The sequence below is a fragment of the Ixodes scapularis genome, unplaced genomic scaffold, assembly GCF_016920785.2.
Source record: "Ixodes scapularis isolate PalLabHiFi unplaced genomic scaffold, ASM1692078v2 PGA_scaffold3__209_contigs__length_174095766, whole genome shotgun sequence".
Lineage (NCBI taxonomy): Eukaryota > Metazoa > Arthropoda > Arachnida > Ixodida > Ixodidae > Ixodes > Ixodes scapularis.
The window spans coordinates 90,506,489-90,523,286 of NW_024609868.1; the positions used below are offsets into that span (position 1 = coordinate 90,506,489).

Consider the following 16,798-nt stretch of genomic DNA (forward strand, 5'->3'; position numbering starts at 1 on the left):
GCTATAATATAGCGTTCGTAGACGGAGTCGCCTGATAAACCGAGCGAACAGTGTGGTTCGTCTGCTGCGAAGTGTCATTCGCCGAAGAAATCAAATAAGAAACCAACGTGCATCGTCTGCCAATAGACCGAGACAAATGTTGATCGTCTGCTACGAACCGAGCGTCACACCGTAGCGAGATCGGACTCAGGCTGAAAATGTGATCATCTGCTATTTCACTTTGGAAGCCATTGACGACTTTCGCTTTTTCAGCAAAGCTCAAGTTTGTTCTGCTGCCGTACACAAGCTGACATCCGTTGACGAAGGAAGGAGACTAAGGACAAACATATCAGTGAGTCGTTCTCACCTGCTACGACGCGTCCGAACGGAGACATGCCGGGTTGTGAACGACGTTTATTGTCAGGGACGTGATAATATAGGCAGCCGATGCTTCGGGTGCAAAACAGAAAGGGTGGTGATAAGAATGATAAGTACATTGGAGGATGATACAAAGTTTCCAAGAGTCATGACACAGCTCTGATACAGCATTCCTTCCCCCTAGGGGCTATAGCGATCTACAGGCTTCCTTTCTCTGGTTGACCTTCGCAACTCTGGCGGCTGGGTGGTGCTGATGGTTGGTTCTGCAGGTGTTGTATCTTGTACTGCATCTTGTCGAGCGCCTTGCGTTGTCTTTGCCGCTGTCCCTGGTACTTTGAGTGCCAGCGGCTCTCGAAAACGGATCGGGTCAATGTGACGTCGGACTTCTCCCGACGGTGTGTCCACTGAGACCATCCTTGCTCCGGTCGTTGTAGTTACCGTCCCTGGCAACCACCTTTCTCCTTCTCCGAAGTTCCGGGCCCAAACTGAATCTCCGGGCCACAGCTTGCTACGGGGTTCCTGCAAAGGCACCAATGAAGCACCAGGATACGGCAGGCAGGCGTCTAGACGAGATCTGATCTGGTAGCCTAGCAGTCGTTGTGATGGCGAAGAACCGTCAGCCAAAGGAGTTCGGCGGTACGCGAATAATATTTTAGCCAAACGCGTAGCAAGGTTACCATGCGTGACCTTTTTTAGACCATCCTTAATCGTCCTGACTGCTCTTTCTGCTAGCCCGTTGGACTGAGGGTGGTATGGAGCAGTGCGTAGATGTTCTACGTTATTTCCCGCGAGGAATCGAGAGAACGATTCTGCCGTAAATTGAGTCCCGTTGTCTGTCACGATAGTCTTCGGTATCCCAAAATGGCTGAACATTTCGCGCACCGCTGCTATTGTAGAATCGGCAGTCGAATTCTTCATGGCCACCGCCTCTATCCACTTTGAGTGAGAGTCCACTGCAATTAATATCATGGCGTCCGACACCGGTCCCGCGAAATCCAGGTGTAATCGCGACCACTTTTCTCCCGTCTCCGGCCACTTCACCGGAACATATAATGGCGGCATCGGCCGTGCCTGGATACACGCACTGCAACTCCGGGAAAGATGTTCAATCTCACCATCGAGCCCTGGCCACCAAAGAAGTGTCCGCGCGACCGCCTTCATCGCCGATGCTCCTTGATGGGTCTCGTGCAGCATTTTTAGCATCGCTCCACGTGCTGTCTGTGGCACGACGACCCGGTGCCCCCAGTAGAGCAAACCCTGGGCTACGGTGAGTTCCAACTTCCTGTGAAAGAAGGGTTGCATTTGTGGGTCGTCCTCCTCTAGATGCTTTGCCCATCCGTGCAGCACATAGTCTTTCACCCTGGACAGTAGCGGGTCCTCCGAGGTTAGTGACCGCAATCGTTGTGCCGACAGAATAGTATCACCGAGTTGGTTAACTGAAAGCACATATTCTGGCAGCTCGTCCGTCTCCTTGTCAGGAACATTTATCGGTAAACGACTCAGTGCATCAGCGTTCTGGTTCTGGGGGCCCGGCTTGTATTCTATCTTGTACTGATATGCCCCTAGCAGTAACGCCCAGCGCTGAATTCTGGCCGCCGCCATGACAGGTGTAGGTCTGTCCTCCCTCAGCAACCCTACCAAGGGCTTGTGGTCGGTAACGAGCGTGAAGTCCCGCCCCAACAGATAATCTCTAAATTTGGTTACCCCAAACACTAGGGCTAATGCTTCACGCTCAAGTTGCGAATAATTTCTTTCCGCCTTTGATAGCGTCCGGGACCTGAATCCGATTGGTCTGTCCACGTGTCCGAAACTATGGGACAACACAGCCCCTACCCCATAAGGCGATGCGTCACACTCGAGACGTAAAACTTTGGACGGGTCAAAATGCGTAAGAACATCTGCCGTACATAACACCCGCTTGGCCTTTCTGAAAGCATGCTCCTCTGCTTGGTCCCATTTCCAGCGTTGATTCTTCGCTAGAAGGTTGTACAGTGGCGCCAAGAGGGTAGCCATGTTGGGCAGAAACTTGCTGTAGTAGGTCAAAAGTCCTATGAAAGAGCGGAGTTCACTTACGTTCTTCGGGCTCCTTGCTTCCATTATAGCCGCCAGGTTCTTTTCCGTAGGGTGTAGGCCGTCCTTGTTGATGCGGTGCCCGAGATAGCAGACTTCGTCCTGCCAGAAGTTACACTTCCCTCTGTGCAGCTTGACTCCGTTCTCCTTGAAACGCTGCAGCACCTGCTTGAGCACGCTCCTGTCTTCCTTTCTTCTCTCCGAGACAATGACGTCATCGAGATACGCTTGTACGCCGTGTATTCCTCGCAGCAGGCTCTCCATCTTGCGCTGGAAGATAGCGGGTGCGGAAGAAATACCGAATGGCAGCCGGTTGAAACAGAAGAGACCACGGTGCGTGTTGATGACGGTTAACTTCTTGGATTCGTCATCGAGTGGCACTTGATTGTACGCATCTCGAAGGTCCAACGTACTGTACCTGTCACCCCCACTGAGTGCCGCGAACAGGTCGTCGATTACGGGGAGTGGATATTGCTCGGTGCAGCAGGCTGAGTTCACGGTCAACTTAAAATCGCCGCAAATTCTTATGGTCCCATCCTTTTTTAGGACAGGGACAATTGGTGTTACCCAGTCCGCGTGAGGAACCGCAGAGATAACACCGTTTTTGACAAGTCTGTCCAGTTCATTAGACACTTTGTCACGCATGGCGTATGCCAGAGGCCTGGCCTTGAAAAACTTGGGTGCAGTTCCTTCTTTCACATATAGATGCGCTGGCGGGCCTTTGAGCAAACCCAGTCCGTCACTGAACAACTCCTCGTATTCTGACAGTAGTTCTTTCAGCTCGACGTCCTGCGCGGTTTCGGTTGCCGCCGTTAACTTAAAAACAGGTGTTCCAAGACAGTTCAACTTTTGTAAGTCGCGTCCACATAAACTTGGACCTGCGCAGTCTAGGATTGTCAGTGTCGCCGTCACCTCTTGGTCACAATACTTGATGGCAAGCGTAAGCTTACCAGCCACCGGCAGCTTCCCCAGGTAGCATGACAACTTCAGTCTCAAACGTTCCATCTTCGGCCAGCCATGGCAGTGCCTGTCATATACGTCCCTTGAGATTACGCAGACCGGCGAACCTGTATCCACCTCCATGACGATGTCGGCGCCACCCCAACAAAATTTCCTGCGCACAGGTGCAACCAACTGTCCGTCTGTTGAGAGATACGACTTCAAGGTCAACAGCTGCAGTGACATGTCGCTCTCATCGCTGCTGGCTTCGTTTCCGTGTATCGCACAAGCTTTGGCTTGTTTCTTGGTTTCCGTGCGACACATTCGGGCTGCATGACCTTTCTTTCCACACTGGAAGCACTTCATGTTCATAAACCGGCATGTTTCTGTTCCGTGCGCTGCGTTCCCGCATCTTCCGCACAAGTTAGCCTGCCCGCGAGAACCTTTATCTGTTTTCCTGAAGTTGAATCTTCGCATTTTTTCGGTGAGCGCGTTCAAGGCTGGGGCTGGTTCCTCTGCCGGCTCCGGTTGCTTAATTTCTTGCGCGCCTTGCGTGGCTGCTTCAGCGGCTCGCACGATTCTTTTAGTTTCTTGCAATGTCAGCTTCGGCTGTGCCAGCAGCAGCTTCTGAACATCCGTATCTCGAATGCCGCACACAATTCTGTCTCGAATCATCCGGTCTAGCATGTTTCCAAAATTACATTTGTCAGCTATGCGTCGGAGTTGCATGATAAACTCTTGCGCCGACTCTCCCTCTTTCTGGGTCCGGTGATAAAACTTGAAACTTTCTGCTAATTCGTTTGGTGGTGGCGCGTAGAAATCTTATAGAATTGTCACGACCTCTTTATAGGTTAATTCGCTCACCTTCCTTGGAGCACATCGGCCACTCAGTACTTCAATTGTTCTTGACCCGAGGGCGGACACCAGCAGGGCTCTTTTCTTGGCGTCCTCCTTGATTTCGTTTCCTTCGAAGTACGATTCAATCCGGATGGTGTACGAGGCCCACTTGTCTTTCCCATCGTCGAACTGCGGCACTTGATACGCCATGCTTTACCCAGGGTGGCAATACGCCACTACCCGCGTTGATTCGTTCTCGTCGCCACTGCTACCACGCGTCCGAACGGAGACATGCCGGGTTGTGAACGACGTTTATTGTCAGGGACGTGATAATATAGGCAGCCGATGCTTCGGGTGCAAAACAGAAAGGGTGGTGATAAGAATGATAAGTACATTGGAGGATGATACAAAGTTTCCAAGAGTCATGACACAGCTCTGATACAGCATCACCAAAAAAAAAATTGCCTGATCGTGAACTCGCGAACATACCGAAAATTTCTAATTGGTTGATTACGCGGGCCAAGGAGGAAGTCGCGACGTCATGTCCAATCAGCAACCAAGAAAGCTGTCGCTCTCACCTTGACCAAAACCGGAGCCAAGTGCGTTACGTTGTCGAAACTCTTGAGCGAGATTGTGGTGGACCGCCGCGAATTAAATGTGCTGGGGGTGTTCCGAACGTGGATAAGCCACGCATGTGTTCGCTGAGAACTTCATCCACCGATATGCTTGTCCGGAAGGTAATTAGTGGTGATGTAGCGTCTTGGAAGCCCGGACAGAATCTATTCTTCTGTTTTTTGTTCAGGATTACGAATACATATAACGGACTTCTGGCGGCGACCTCCCTGCGTCCAATTTCGAAATCCTGGGACTAAAACGCCAAAAACTGATGGCTGGAAATATTGAAGCCTGTTGCCTTTTCGCAATGTCTTTATATCTGTCGAGCCATAATGATGATTATCGTGCATGCTGCAGTTTCAACATGACCAATAAAGCCATAAATAAAAAAAGGTAATTCACCGATTTTGGTTAATTAGCTTCCTGATCTGGACGTGAATTCTCTTAGCTCAAAAAACACATATCAAAAACGGCGTCCACGTGGGAGCGAGCATCTTTTTTTAAAATTCTGTTTCCACTTAAAAAAGCGTAATGTCACAAACCGAAAATGAGAAAATAGATACAAAACCAAAAGGAAGAACACACAAAAATATTTCTTAAAACACACTCACACAAACACACTCATTAACACACAGAGAAGGACGCTTGTACAAAGCGTTCCCAACTTAGTCCGATACACGACCCAACAAACTCATAAAGACGACTGAAGCCAAAACCAAAATAAAAATGGCTCGCAAACTTCAGCGAAGCATTGCCGAAGCACTGACAGACACAACTGCTAGAGACAGTGGCCGCAATTTATTGATTCTGAACACGGGGGCCTCGTGGAGAGGCGCCTCCCTGGCCATTAGGATGTCATTATTCAACGCCCCCCCCCCCCCCTCCCTTCCCCCCCTGGTGCCGTTTGACCGCGAGGCACCGTCTTCAATCCCTCTTCTACCTGCCGACTCGTCTGCCACATAAGAGAAAGTCTTTGTCTGACTCCGCCGCGTCATTTTTAAGGTTTTTCTTCTCGCTGGCTGTTGCTCTCACAGCCCCCAGACGGTGTCTGTCGGAAGACTTCAAAGGCAGGGCAACGCGAGGGAGTCGCAGACATCACCTGCTGCTACTGCAGATTGCGCCCCCCCCCCCCCTTCCCCACTCTTCCCTTCCCCTCCCATCGTCTTCCTGCAGCCCGAAGAGCCTGAGGCTTATCCTCTAGGAGAATATTGGCGTCTTCTGCTGGCTCCGTGTTATTTTCCAGTTTGCCGAAAAGCTCAGGCTCTCGCTCTGTCGAACTCGACGCCGCCGCAGAACGCCGCCGCCTTTCCAATGACACATTAGCTTTCTTTGCACTTTCCACTTTCTTCGAAGTTTTTCTTTTTTCTCCCTGCCCTCGTTGCCAGAAAGCTCTCGTCGTAGATTACGTTTCAGGAGCCTCGTATGCACGGAGCTATCTCTCTTTCCCCACCCCGGTAACGACGTCTCTGGTTGCCTTGCTGCTTTCTTTATGAAGCACGCTTCAAACGAACTCCTCTTTTAACAATGAGGGTAACTTTTTATAGCCGACGACAGTGCTTGGACGTCGAGTTCTCGAGGCTTCTCTCGGCGCAACGGGACGATTAGCGCGAACGAACAATGTATAGTTCAACACGCTGTTTACAAACAAGCTCGAGCTGGCCCCACTAATGTCTATTGTAGTCAGCCGCGGATCCAAAAGGGGGGGGGGGGGGGGGGCGACGGGGGCGGCCGCCCCCCCCCCCCCTTCCCCCTAACAAAGTCGACCCCCTTTTTTCCCCCTTCTCGGAGGGCAATTTGACCTGGGTGGACCCCCCGTGCACAAGAAAGAATGGGAGAATAGTATCCTTAAAAATTTCCGGCCCCCCCTTAAAAAAAAAAAACAAAAAAAAAACGGAGTTCTGGTTCTGCCCCTGATTGTAGTAAGCTATATCGCGAATTGAGGCTTGTTTAGCTGGGGTCGAATGGCAGGGTTGTAAAGTACCTAGGTACAAGTAACCGAAAATCGGATTCTAGGTACTTTTGTTGTAGCTGAGGTACAAAGCGAGGTACTTCAATTTCTCGGTAATTGTATCTGTATCTTAGGTACATTTTCCAGTAACTTGTAACTAATTGAAGTTACTTTTTACCGGTACTTTTCTATTCACTTCGTCAAAATGGTAGAAACTATAAATCTTGAAATATTAACACACTACCATCTGCCGTGATTAACATAAAGTGGGGTACGACCTGGGAGGCAGTGACTTGATCGAACGAGGTTTTAGCGAACGAAGCCCTGCTCATGATGTTTCATCGAACGAAACTTTAGCGAATGGCGGTGTTCATTTGAGCGAACGGTGAATTAGCGATGCCGTTCTAGCGACACCAATTTATCGAACCGCTTCGGAGCTCCGTTTAGGGAAAATAATGACCTGGTTTCTTCATCTCAAACCAAAATCGACTTCATTGCGTGCTTGAAGCTCTTCTGGCAGCTATACAAGGAGGAGATAACTTGAAAGATGTACGCAGTTTCTGTTGAGGCCCCATCTGGGAAAAGTGGCGCCTTCTCTTCCCTCTTACTGTCAGATAAAAACTTAGAGGGAGTCCTGATTCTGAAGTCAAATAGAGATATTAGATGAAAAAGATAATGTGTCCTGGAATGCTCATGTGAATGCGGTTTTCATTCATTCTCGCATTGATACCAATAAAGCACATTTATCAAACTCGGTTTTGTGTGCATCCTTAGTATAAAAAGCTTTACTTCCAATATATTAGGACAAATTTGTGGAAAATAGAAAAAAAAGGATCTTTGAAGCAACTGTACCTGTACCTAGGTACATTTTTAAGCGAGTACCTAGGTACGACCTAGGTACATTTTCGTATGAGGGACTGTAACTGTATCTTAGGCACATTTTTTAAGTAATTTTTAAAAGCCTGGTTGAGTGGGCAGCACCGGCGGCCATTGCTTAACACCAGCAAATGCATTGAACCCAATGGGGAAAACGTGAAAATGCGATATTTCTATCATTTGGACGACTAAACTTCAACAAAACTTTTTAAAATTGGTGAGAACGTTTTGTGTTGTGATGTCAACACTTCCTACACCAACGTTTTAGGGGGGGGGGGGGGGGGGGGAGATAGTTTTTATTCTCCGTTCACTTCCTCCACAGGCCCCACGAGCTGCCAGCCCCGCCGTCAGGCAAGCAGCCCGAGAGGTTTGCTTCGATGCCATGTTTACTTTCATATTATTACATACGAAGGGTTGCGGATTGGGTTTGAAGCATCGTTTTCGTTTACAAATCAAGACGATGTCTGATCACAAATCTTTGCTCGCTAAAATACCTTCTCTTTCTTAAAACATTGTCTTAACCAACCGTGTTCATCTGCGACTTATTTTAGGCAGAAACGTTTTTTTTTTTGTTTTTTTTTTTGCTTGTTTAAAGCTTGACGACTATCATTTGTAACAGTCGAGCAGACGAATTTTGTCGATGGCAGCAGACGACAGAGATTGGCACGCTGTGTAATTTAATTACCTTTTCGGTAGCTACTGACGACTACAAATAATGTCTAACTATTCCTGCGAAATACCATAAAAGTTTCTTTACAAGAGACTCACACAAGCTTAAAAAAGTTTTTTTTTTTATTTCCTTCCGCAGGGGCTGGCATATAATGTCTGGGGCCTTAATCTGGACACTTGGCCAAAAAACGGCGAGAAATCCGGCGGCTCTCATTGGCCGGCACCAAGGTCAAGTGCGGCGTTGGCCAATCACGACCGCCAGATTTTTCGCAGTCTTTTTCGCCAAGTGTCCAGATTAGGGGCCCTGGTGTCAAGCAATGGCCGCCGGTGGTGCCACCGTGGTGCTGGTCTATGGCGTAAGGTCAGGGTCGCATGCTGGTCTGTGGTGACGACAGAAAACAATTATAAATGGTTTTTCTTCACCATTGCGCTTTCTTTTTTGTCTTGTTTTAGACACTTTTTTTATTTTTATGATACTTAGCATTCCAGTCGAAGCGTCATCGAAAACTTTCTGCGCAACGTAGAGTTTGTACTGGTGGCCTAATCAATCCACTATTCGCTCGAAACCAAGTGGTGCATCGTATTTTGCTATCCGAAATTGGTTACGATAATTGCGTTTCTCTCCGAGGAACTGCATTAAATAGTTTTTCCTTGCGCGAATACCACCCAAATCTCAGTTGGCAATTGTTCCCGGTGGGATTTTCGGCATCGCCTTTAAATCGATTATTTCAAGCATTTACTCCCAGTCGCATCTGCGCAAAGGTTAGCGCGTCAATCGACACAGGCCGAGCCGGTAGGTATGTCAGCTTGCTGTAACTTATTTTATTCTATTTATTTATTTATTTATTAATTAGCTTTCTGAGCCGCGTGTAGGACATTTACGGGAGTAGTAATATGTACAAGAAAGAATATCAATGAACACAAAATTAAAAAATTACTTTTCCGCGTTTTTTGTTGGAATTTTGGATGACTCTGCGCTCACGACTATAGCTTGAATTTTGTCCGAGATGCACCTTGTATCTGGCGTGTGGCAACTCTAAAAATAGTCGTAGTATGGGCGAAATATTGATTTTCTTTTAATAAGGTATCGAAAAGTTGATCCAGTGTTAGGTATTTATGCTCGCATTATTTGAAGTATCTTGTATTTTAGATGTCTTTAAGCAACAGGGCATGCTTGTGGCCATCTCTGACTTAAAATGTTTATTACTGTTATTTCGTTCATTTTGTTTCTCCAATCTGGTCACACGAGATCCTATTATAAAATTACTTAAACACAATGGTCCTCTTCTCCTCAGCGTGTGTTCTGTTCCGGTGCACGGCCGCTTGCTTTTTGAATCGAGAGGCCTCGTTCTGGATTTATCGTCACAAACTTATATGGCTCAGCATATAATTGAAAAGCTGGAAGGTCAGTGATCGAGACTCATTTAGGGCGCACCAAAAACATATATACAACTGAAACGTTGCTATCAGTGCAAAAAGTTCCCGAAGTTGAGAGACGTATCAACTAATATATGTACGCTAAATATCATAATACAAGTTTAGCCACCTGCATGGGAGGCAAACCGTCTAATAAATTTGCTTAGCATGTTTTGTAAAGACGGCAGGCTTATTTTAGTTATATTGATATTAATGTTGTTCTAGCATTCGAGTTTTTTATAACCTTTCGCGTTAATGTGCGACTTTCTATGCCACCCCGTAAATTGTTACCCTTAGATTTTTTTCTCACATAAATTGCCCCTTATTTGTTTAATGTCTTAGGGTTGAGGTCACGCACAATATGTTCTGATGAACGCTAATCGTTTCACTTCTGCATAGATATAAAATCAAACGCTCCAGAGACAGAAACCTGGGTACGCCATGGAACACGCCCTTAGCTAAATCTCGTGGGTCCTGTTAATGCAAGTACTGTCTTTTGACCTACTATTGTGTGAATGCATTTGTGAAATTCGTGTTAAGCCTGACGCAGATGGTACGATTTTACAGTTGCGACGTCGCTCATGCGCCAAAAAAATGCCCGGGGGAAGCTGCGGTGCCCGACGTTGGAGCTGCGAATTTGCGAGCGAAATAAATAAATCGATCATAGATCGCCCGAAGAAATGAAGAGATTCTCTGCACTGACGTCACAACCCCAGAGGACGCCAATAAACGTTCTCAGCAAAGCATGGACGTGGTCCCGTGGGCGTCGGCATATGGACCGCATTCGTTCCGCAGAACGCTTCGCGATCGGAGGGCTGTGGGAACGAAAGGACCGATCCGGGTTTTGACTCCGGAGGAAACAGCCGGCTCTTTCGTTGATTTACTCGACAGAAATAGTTCTTTTTTTTTTTTTTTTCATTGATAGGTAACCAACCATCTGTCGGCGGGCGGAGAAAATACTTGCGGTGATGTCCCAAAATTTACCGGGCTTTTTTTTTCCGTATTGTAACAGTGATGGTAATGCCGACTGCGCGTGATCAAACGAAAGAATAAATTTTACTGGGGCACGACCCTAAAGGGTAACTCCGAAGCTTTTTCTCGATTTTAGGCTTACGACAGTTTTTAGTGCAGTAAGTGGCACCAAAATACGCGGTGTAAATTTTTGTTAATGTTTTGCGTAATTTTGTAAATATTCTACCTAAAAGTTTTGTTTCGGGGATATACGGCGAAACCGAAACCACCGACTGGAGCATCATGGCGACCCTTGTGATTAGCTTTATGGACATCGAGGGACGCAAAGTTGGTATTGCGGTACCGCAGAACGTAGGACTGCCCAGCCGCAAGAGCAGTTCCGATCAGTTGGCCTTACGGCTGTTTTACTGCTTTGCTTTGCAAATGTAAAACATACGTGTACAAGAACCAAGATGGCGGCGCCCGCCACACTATCGGGGAACAGAGTGCCGATACTCTAAGCGTAGCTCATTTAGTGGCTCTAGTTCAAGCTAACCGTAAGCTCGCGCTGATCAGGAACGGACTTAGCGATGGCCGCCAGTGAATGCACCTTCGGTACGTTTGGCACCACGCCTTTGCTTGAGCGAGAAGCGAGTCAATACAATAATGTTCGTGCGCGGTCACCGAAGGGCACTTACAAACTACGGCCGCTAAAGCATAACATCGCAAGCAGAAATCGCTTGCTGGGATGGCTGAGAACGCACCAGAAAAACACGACGAAAGAAGTGGCAGTCTGAACGAGGAACCGCCTTGAAAACGACCCATGACATCAGGGAACAATGTTGCTTAACAAACAAAAAAATCGCTGAATTCCCGCTGAGAAGCTGGTGGTATCATTTTTAACATTGGTTTGGTAGGGGATCGCGGTTTTCAATTGGCGTAACATTTTGGCAGTGCTCGTATTTAATCTCCGTAAATCAATATCAGTCAAGAAATTTGTAATTTTAATAAGGTCCTCTTAACGAGTCATTGGAATAGAAGTCTACAGAATGTATAAAATATTTCAAGGTATTGCATTCATAAAGGAATGCTTTGTGCAGTGATGCTATGTTCGTTGCTTGATATGTCATAGATAGCATAAACGTTAATTAATTAGTCTAAAAATGTATAGCCTCCCGTTTTCTGCAACTTGATTGCAAATGTTTTTTTTTATCAATGTAATATCATTCAATGAGGCTTAAATTAGCATCAACGCACAAAAAAATGTCTTGGTGAATGCAATTCTATAAAACATTCTGATATATTCCGAATAATTTTACGCAATGACCGGTAAGGAGGACCTAAAAAAGATTACAAATGTATTGATAACTCAGGATCTAGTAAAGCTATCTGAAAACTAATTGCATATTTAAAATCGCAACTGAGAATTAAATATATACTAAATCTCAGCTCGACATATAAAAAATGAAAGACAAAAATTTAAAGACCAGCATTCACCCTTTAGCGGCAGTTCACGAACAGGCATTGCTATTCCGTTGAATTGCACACTTTATTGATTGACATTATATTACGGAGGGCCATGCAGATAAGTTATTGTTATTGAATTTGTACAAACAGAACTAGTAACCTCGTGCTTTTTCGTGGACGGCATGCATTGTAGTGATCAGGAGGCACGCGTTGATTCCTAGATTATAGACTTGTGATGGCAGTGAGCACAAAAAAGCGATCGTAAGTTTTTACAGATTTTTTTTTCTCGAAAAATTGTTAGGATGTCATCAAACTTGCTCCTGTTATGTAAAGTGCTTATTTTGGGTGCTAAAATGAGTTATAGATTCTAAGGGAAATGCGAGAAAGCGCCGATCTTGCTTTCATTAAAAGAGTGTAGCGGAGTGTATCTCCAGTCGCCCAGTTTGAATCCGTTACAAATATTTGAGTAAAGTGCCGAATGAACTTCCAACGTCATGTAGGTTATAAGAACACATTACCCCTACCTTTTTTTTTCTTTCCTTTTTTGGAAGGGAAGGGGGGGGGGGGGGCGTCAGAAGATAGACGAGGAAAACAATTTGGAGACAGAGTGGTTAGATATCATTTCCCGTTGAACGGCTGCGTCCCTATCGACAATCTTAAAAGATTTCTGTTTCACATACCCAGCTTGAACTTCCACAAAACTCTGTCTAACCGTACATGTCAGTTCATTTCGCCGTTTTCCATGTTCGTTAGGAAACAAAATATTGCTGTTTTCTATCGCGTGGAGCTAGGATAAGTCTCAGAAGTATATATGTGTCTGGATCCTCAGATGACAGGATCTTAGAAAGAACTACAATCGGAGACATAAATCGGTTGCACCAGCCCCTCCTCGCTGCGTTTGTTTTCTTATTAGTGTTTGCTTAATCGTAGTCCTGATTCAAGCTCAAATAAAAGCAGGTGTTTACGAAAATCGACTCCCAACCGATGGTCCTCGATGTCTTCGACTCTCTCAGTGGGCGCTCCCTTACCAATGCCGACAAAAAACACAACAACATCCTGAGGGAGCTGAAGACCACAAACTCCGCGCGTAGAGAAAAATACGGACCTGCTTTCTATTACTGTGCCTTACTGTGCCTCCTTGCCAGAAGGTGTGACTTTTATGGCGTCACACCGGAAGGTGAGACGCCATAAAACACAAACGAAAAGCATATTTTAGGACTGCTTAAGTGCAGAAATGCAAAAGCATTCCTGCACGCAGGGCACTTCTACAAGCAAAGCGCCAACTCTTCCCTTTACACACGGCACTCCGGTGGTGACATCACGCTCCCCCACTGCGCAGGCGCGGCGAACCCCGCCGGCTTCACGACGGCTTCCGTGGCGATGCATCTGCGTTACTGTGCTTTTCTTTGTGTTTCATTTCTGAGGCGCGTCCGCTTTGACCTTGAGCGCCCCACCGACTTCCGTGACGAAGCATCTGTGCTAGCCAATGGCAATTTAAGTGCCGTTTCGCTGCTACAGACGGTTACAGACATTCGCCGGCTTCGCTCCATGGGACAGTTAATGCCAACGTTACTAAAACACTCGGAAAATTCACCTTCGAAACTCGGACCTCTCGCGTCCACCGAGACCACACTAAACCCGATAACAGCGTCACCCTTTAGAGGCATGCCACAACATGAAACTTTATTTATATTGGCACTGTAAAATGGCACTGCGAGATGGCGCCTCCGGCCCCTGCGCGATTCGACCTGAACCGATACGTGCAGACGTGCAGTTCTCGGCATGGCCCCAGCGGGAAAAATGGCGGCGTTGCGATCCCCATTAGTTCGGTTCTCGATTCCGGATTGAAGCCACTTTTCAAAGCAGGCTCTATGGCAGTTTCCCAACTGAGTTGTTCTGGCAACGTTGGTTAATGCTTTCACATTAAAATGAAGGGAGAACTGGACAAGACGCGGTGTAACTTTCAACTGAATACTTTAGTTAAATGAAATACTTTTTAAAAAAATTTTGAAACCGGCACACTTGGCAGAACACAAAGATGTGGCCTACCTCCCCTCAATTACCAGCGTCATTGGTTCTTCAGATAGTAGAATTCTTTACCGGACAAAGACAAAGATACAAAAGTTGTCCTGGTGGGACTTTATCAGGAAGGCTTCATGAATTTCTCGGGCCATTTTTGTTTTGTAATGACCCATGCCAGAGGTGTTAACAAAGATGGGGCTGTACTTCTCAGAGTTGGGCCCACTGAACTCCCAAGGTGTGACTAGTCTATAATGTACCGTTCGTCTGAATCCCACTCTTGTAACTATACCCCAACAGTCCAACACAGTGTATACAAACAAGCCCGCTTTGTCCACAGCAGGGGTAGGCACTGCGCGTGCGCAGAGACCGACTTCGGGAGTAGATGAGCTTGCGCAGTACCAACAGCAGCGCCACCGCAATGGTGTGACGTCAATGAGTTGAGTTAGTCTATACTAAAAGCACATGGCGATGATTTCGCCAGCAGGAATTGACATGAGATGTAGTCTGAAAAATTCCGGTATAGACAGTATTCATTGGGTGCCATATTTTAGTGCTGTGTGCACAGCAAAAGCTCTGAACGAACCCCCCCCCCCCCCCCCCCCCCTCCTTTAGCTTCTCAGAACTACAATCTTGATTTTCTGCAATGCACGTAGCGGAAGCGCTGTGGAAACCCGTCGCCAGCTCGCGCTTAGGAGCAAGGGACTCAGTTATCGCCGCCAGTTAATACTACCTAGATTCATGTCAGCCAAGTAAGGCGAACACGTTTTGTTTCTTTTTTTTTTTTTTGTTTTTGTATACTTGGCTTCTGACCTCCGGTTATGGGACGTGTGGTTATCGAATCTTACCGTGTGCAAAACTATCTAAACTGGTCACAAACGACTCGTGGATTGGTGCTCGGAGTGCATTGCGGGGAAAGTACGCTTTCCAGCAGTGTTACGAACTTGACCGTTACTATGCGAATCGAGTGTCATCGTATGTGACTGCGTTCCGCTCAGACAGTATAGGGGCAGTCACTTGGGTTAGCTGGTGATACATTGTGACGATTAAAAGCGTTAACAATACGAGGACGAGTAAGAGAAGCCTCGTGGAAGCCCATCGCCAGCTCGCGCTCTTGGTATGTTTGTGTGACTGTGTGTGTGTTCTTTTACTCGTCTTCGTCTTTTTAGCGCTTCTAATCGTCACAATCTACTCAGACAAAAGAAGCACGCAGAAGAGGGAGATAAGTTTGAAGGGACACTGACAGGGGTATTCCTGCTCGCCAAGGTTCTTACCTGTACATGGCACATGAGTGCCCAACTTCCCAGAACACAATTTGTAATCTAAAACTCGTTTCCTTTTCGCAAAAAAAAAAAAAAAAAAAAAGTTGCCGATCGAGAATTGTTTGGTTTGAGTCGCGCTTAATCTCTTCTTTGTGGTCACGTGCCGTTTTCTATGGATTAAACACAACCACCAGATATAATAAAAGTTGTGGGTCACCGAAGGCACACACTCAATATTTAAAAATATATAGGAAAAAAACATGATACCCATTTTTTGTGGCTTCTAAAAAGCTGCAAGTACGTTAATTGAAAAAAAAAAGAAAAGAAAAAGAAAGCTGCAAGTTATCTGACTTCTGGTAACGCTCTCGTCCTCTATATTTCTTCTTCTCCCCAGTCCAGTTTCAATTTCAGTTTCTAGCGGTCGCGTTTTTTTTTTATTTCACTTTATTAAAAATTTACGTGACGTTGTAACAAAATATTTATTGGGTAGTCTTCTGAAGCCATGTGAAATCACCTGAAGAAAAAAAAATCTTTTTGGTTTGGGGGGGGGGGGGGGGGGGGGGTTAAGCAGCAATCAGCTATTTACAAGATCGGGACAGTTTCCTGGTGGCTTCAGAGCGGAAATTTCACGCAACTAACGTCCCTCAGACTCCTATGTAGGGATGGTCACACGACACATTTTAACCAGTAACCGTGACTCTTGTTTTGTAACCTCGAGAGAAACCACCGCGACAAGGACGCAACACTCCGCGTAAGTCATCATGCAGGTCTTTGTTTCACGGGCCTGTGGAAGAGCTATATCTCTCTCGTCAGCCTCCTCCGGGGTCATTCCCGCGCACAATCACAAACTGCAAATATATGTCTCGAGGGTCCTTCGAAGTTTGTGACGCAAGCGAGTTAGGTTTGTTTCCGCGCAGAGAACGATGACAGCAACAGAAGAGAGAAAGAAAAGAAAAGCATTCTTTGTCGCCCGGTGGTGGCAAATTGTGGGAAGCAAAGAAGTCCACATCGCTCGGATAGCGCCGGTAATTAGGCAACAACCCGCGTCGTCGGAATTCTGGCATTCCGTGGGAGTTTGGCTCGTTAGTGCGTGAACGGCCGGTGGCTTGTGCCGCCTCGCTTTCTCCGTCCCAATGGCCGCCAAAGCCCACGGCGAACAATAAAGAAAAAGAGGATGCAGGAAAGAAAAAAAGACAATTGAAGGTTCGTGAATGCGCGTACGCTACGTAAACGCGCTGTTGCGCGCTGCGGTGTGAAAATGTGGGATGGAGTCACGATGCGTGGAAAACAGTTGGCCTTGACAAGGAAGCCATGGGAGACAAAAAACGAGTGCCTACAAAGAAAAATAACAGGTGTAAACCAGAAGGTTTAG

General features: G+C 46.7%; 1 protein-coding gene across 1 annotated transcript; it reads right to left on the reverse strand.

The window, feature by feature from the left end:
* Positions 1-554: 554 nt before the first annotated feature.
* LOC115314536 lies at positions 555-2,842 on the reverse strand. Its single transcript, XM_040219255.1, has 4 exons — positions 2,431-2,842; positions 1,473-1,639; positions 796-876; positions 555-705 (listed from the first exon to the last, which is right to left on the reverse strand). The coding sequence occupies exons 1-4, from the start codon at positions 2,689-2,691 to the stop codon at positions 555-557; spliced, it is 660 nt and encodes a 219-aa protein (XP_040075189.1). The 5' UTR covers positions 2,692-2,842.
* Between the last annotated feature and the right edge of the window lie 13,956 nt (positions 2,843-16,798).

Coding starts and splice junctions, on each gene's coding strand:
- LOC115314536 (XM_040219255.1), bottom strand. CDS start 2,691: ATGGAGAGCCTGCTGCGAGGAATACACGGCGTACAAGCGTATCTCGAT. Junction 877..1,472: donor TTGGTGGCCAGGGCTCGATG/GTGAGATTGAAC, acceptor GTGCCTTTGCAG/GAACCCCGTAGCAAGCTGTG. Junction 706..795: donor AAAGGTGGTTGCCAGGGACG/GTAACTACAACG, acceptor CGTTTTCGAGAG/CCGCTGGCACTCAAAGTACC.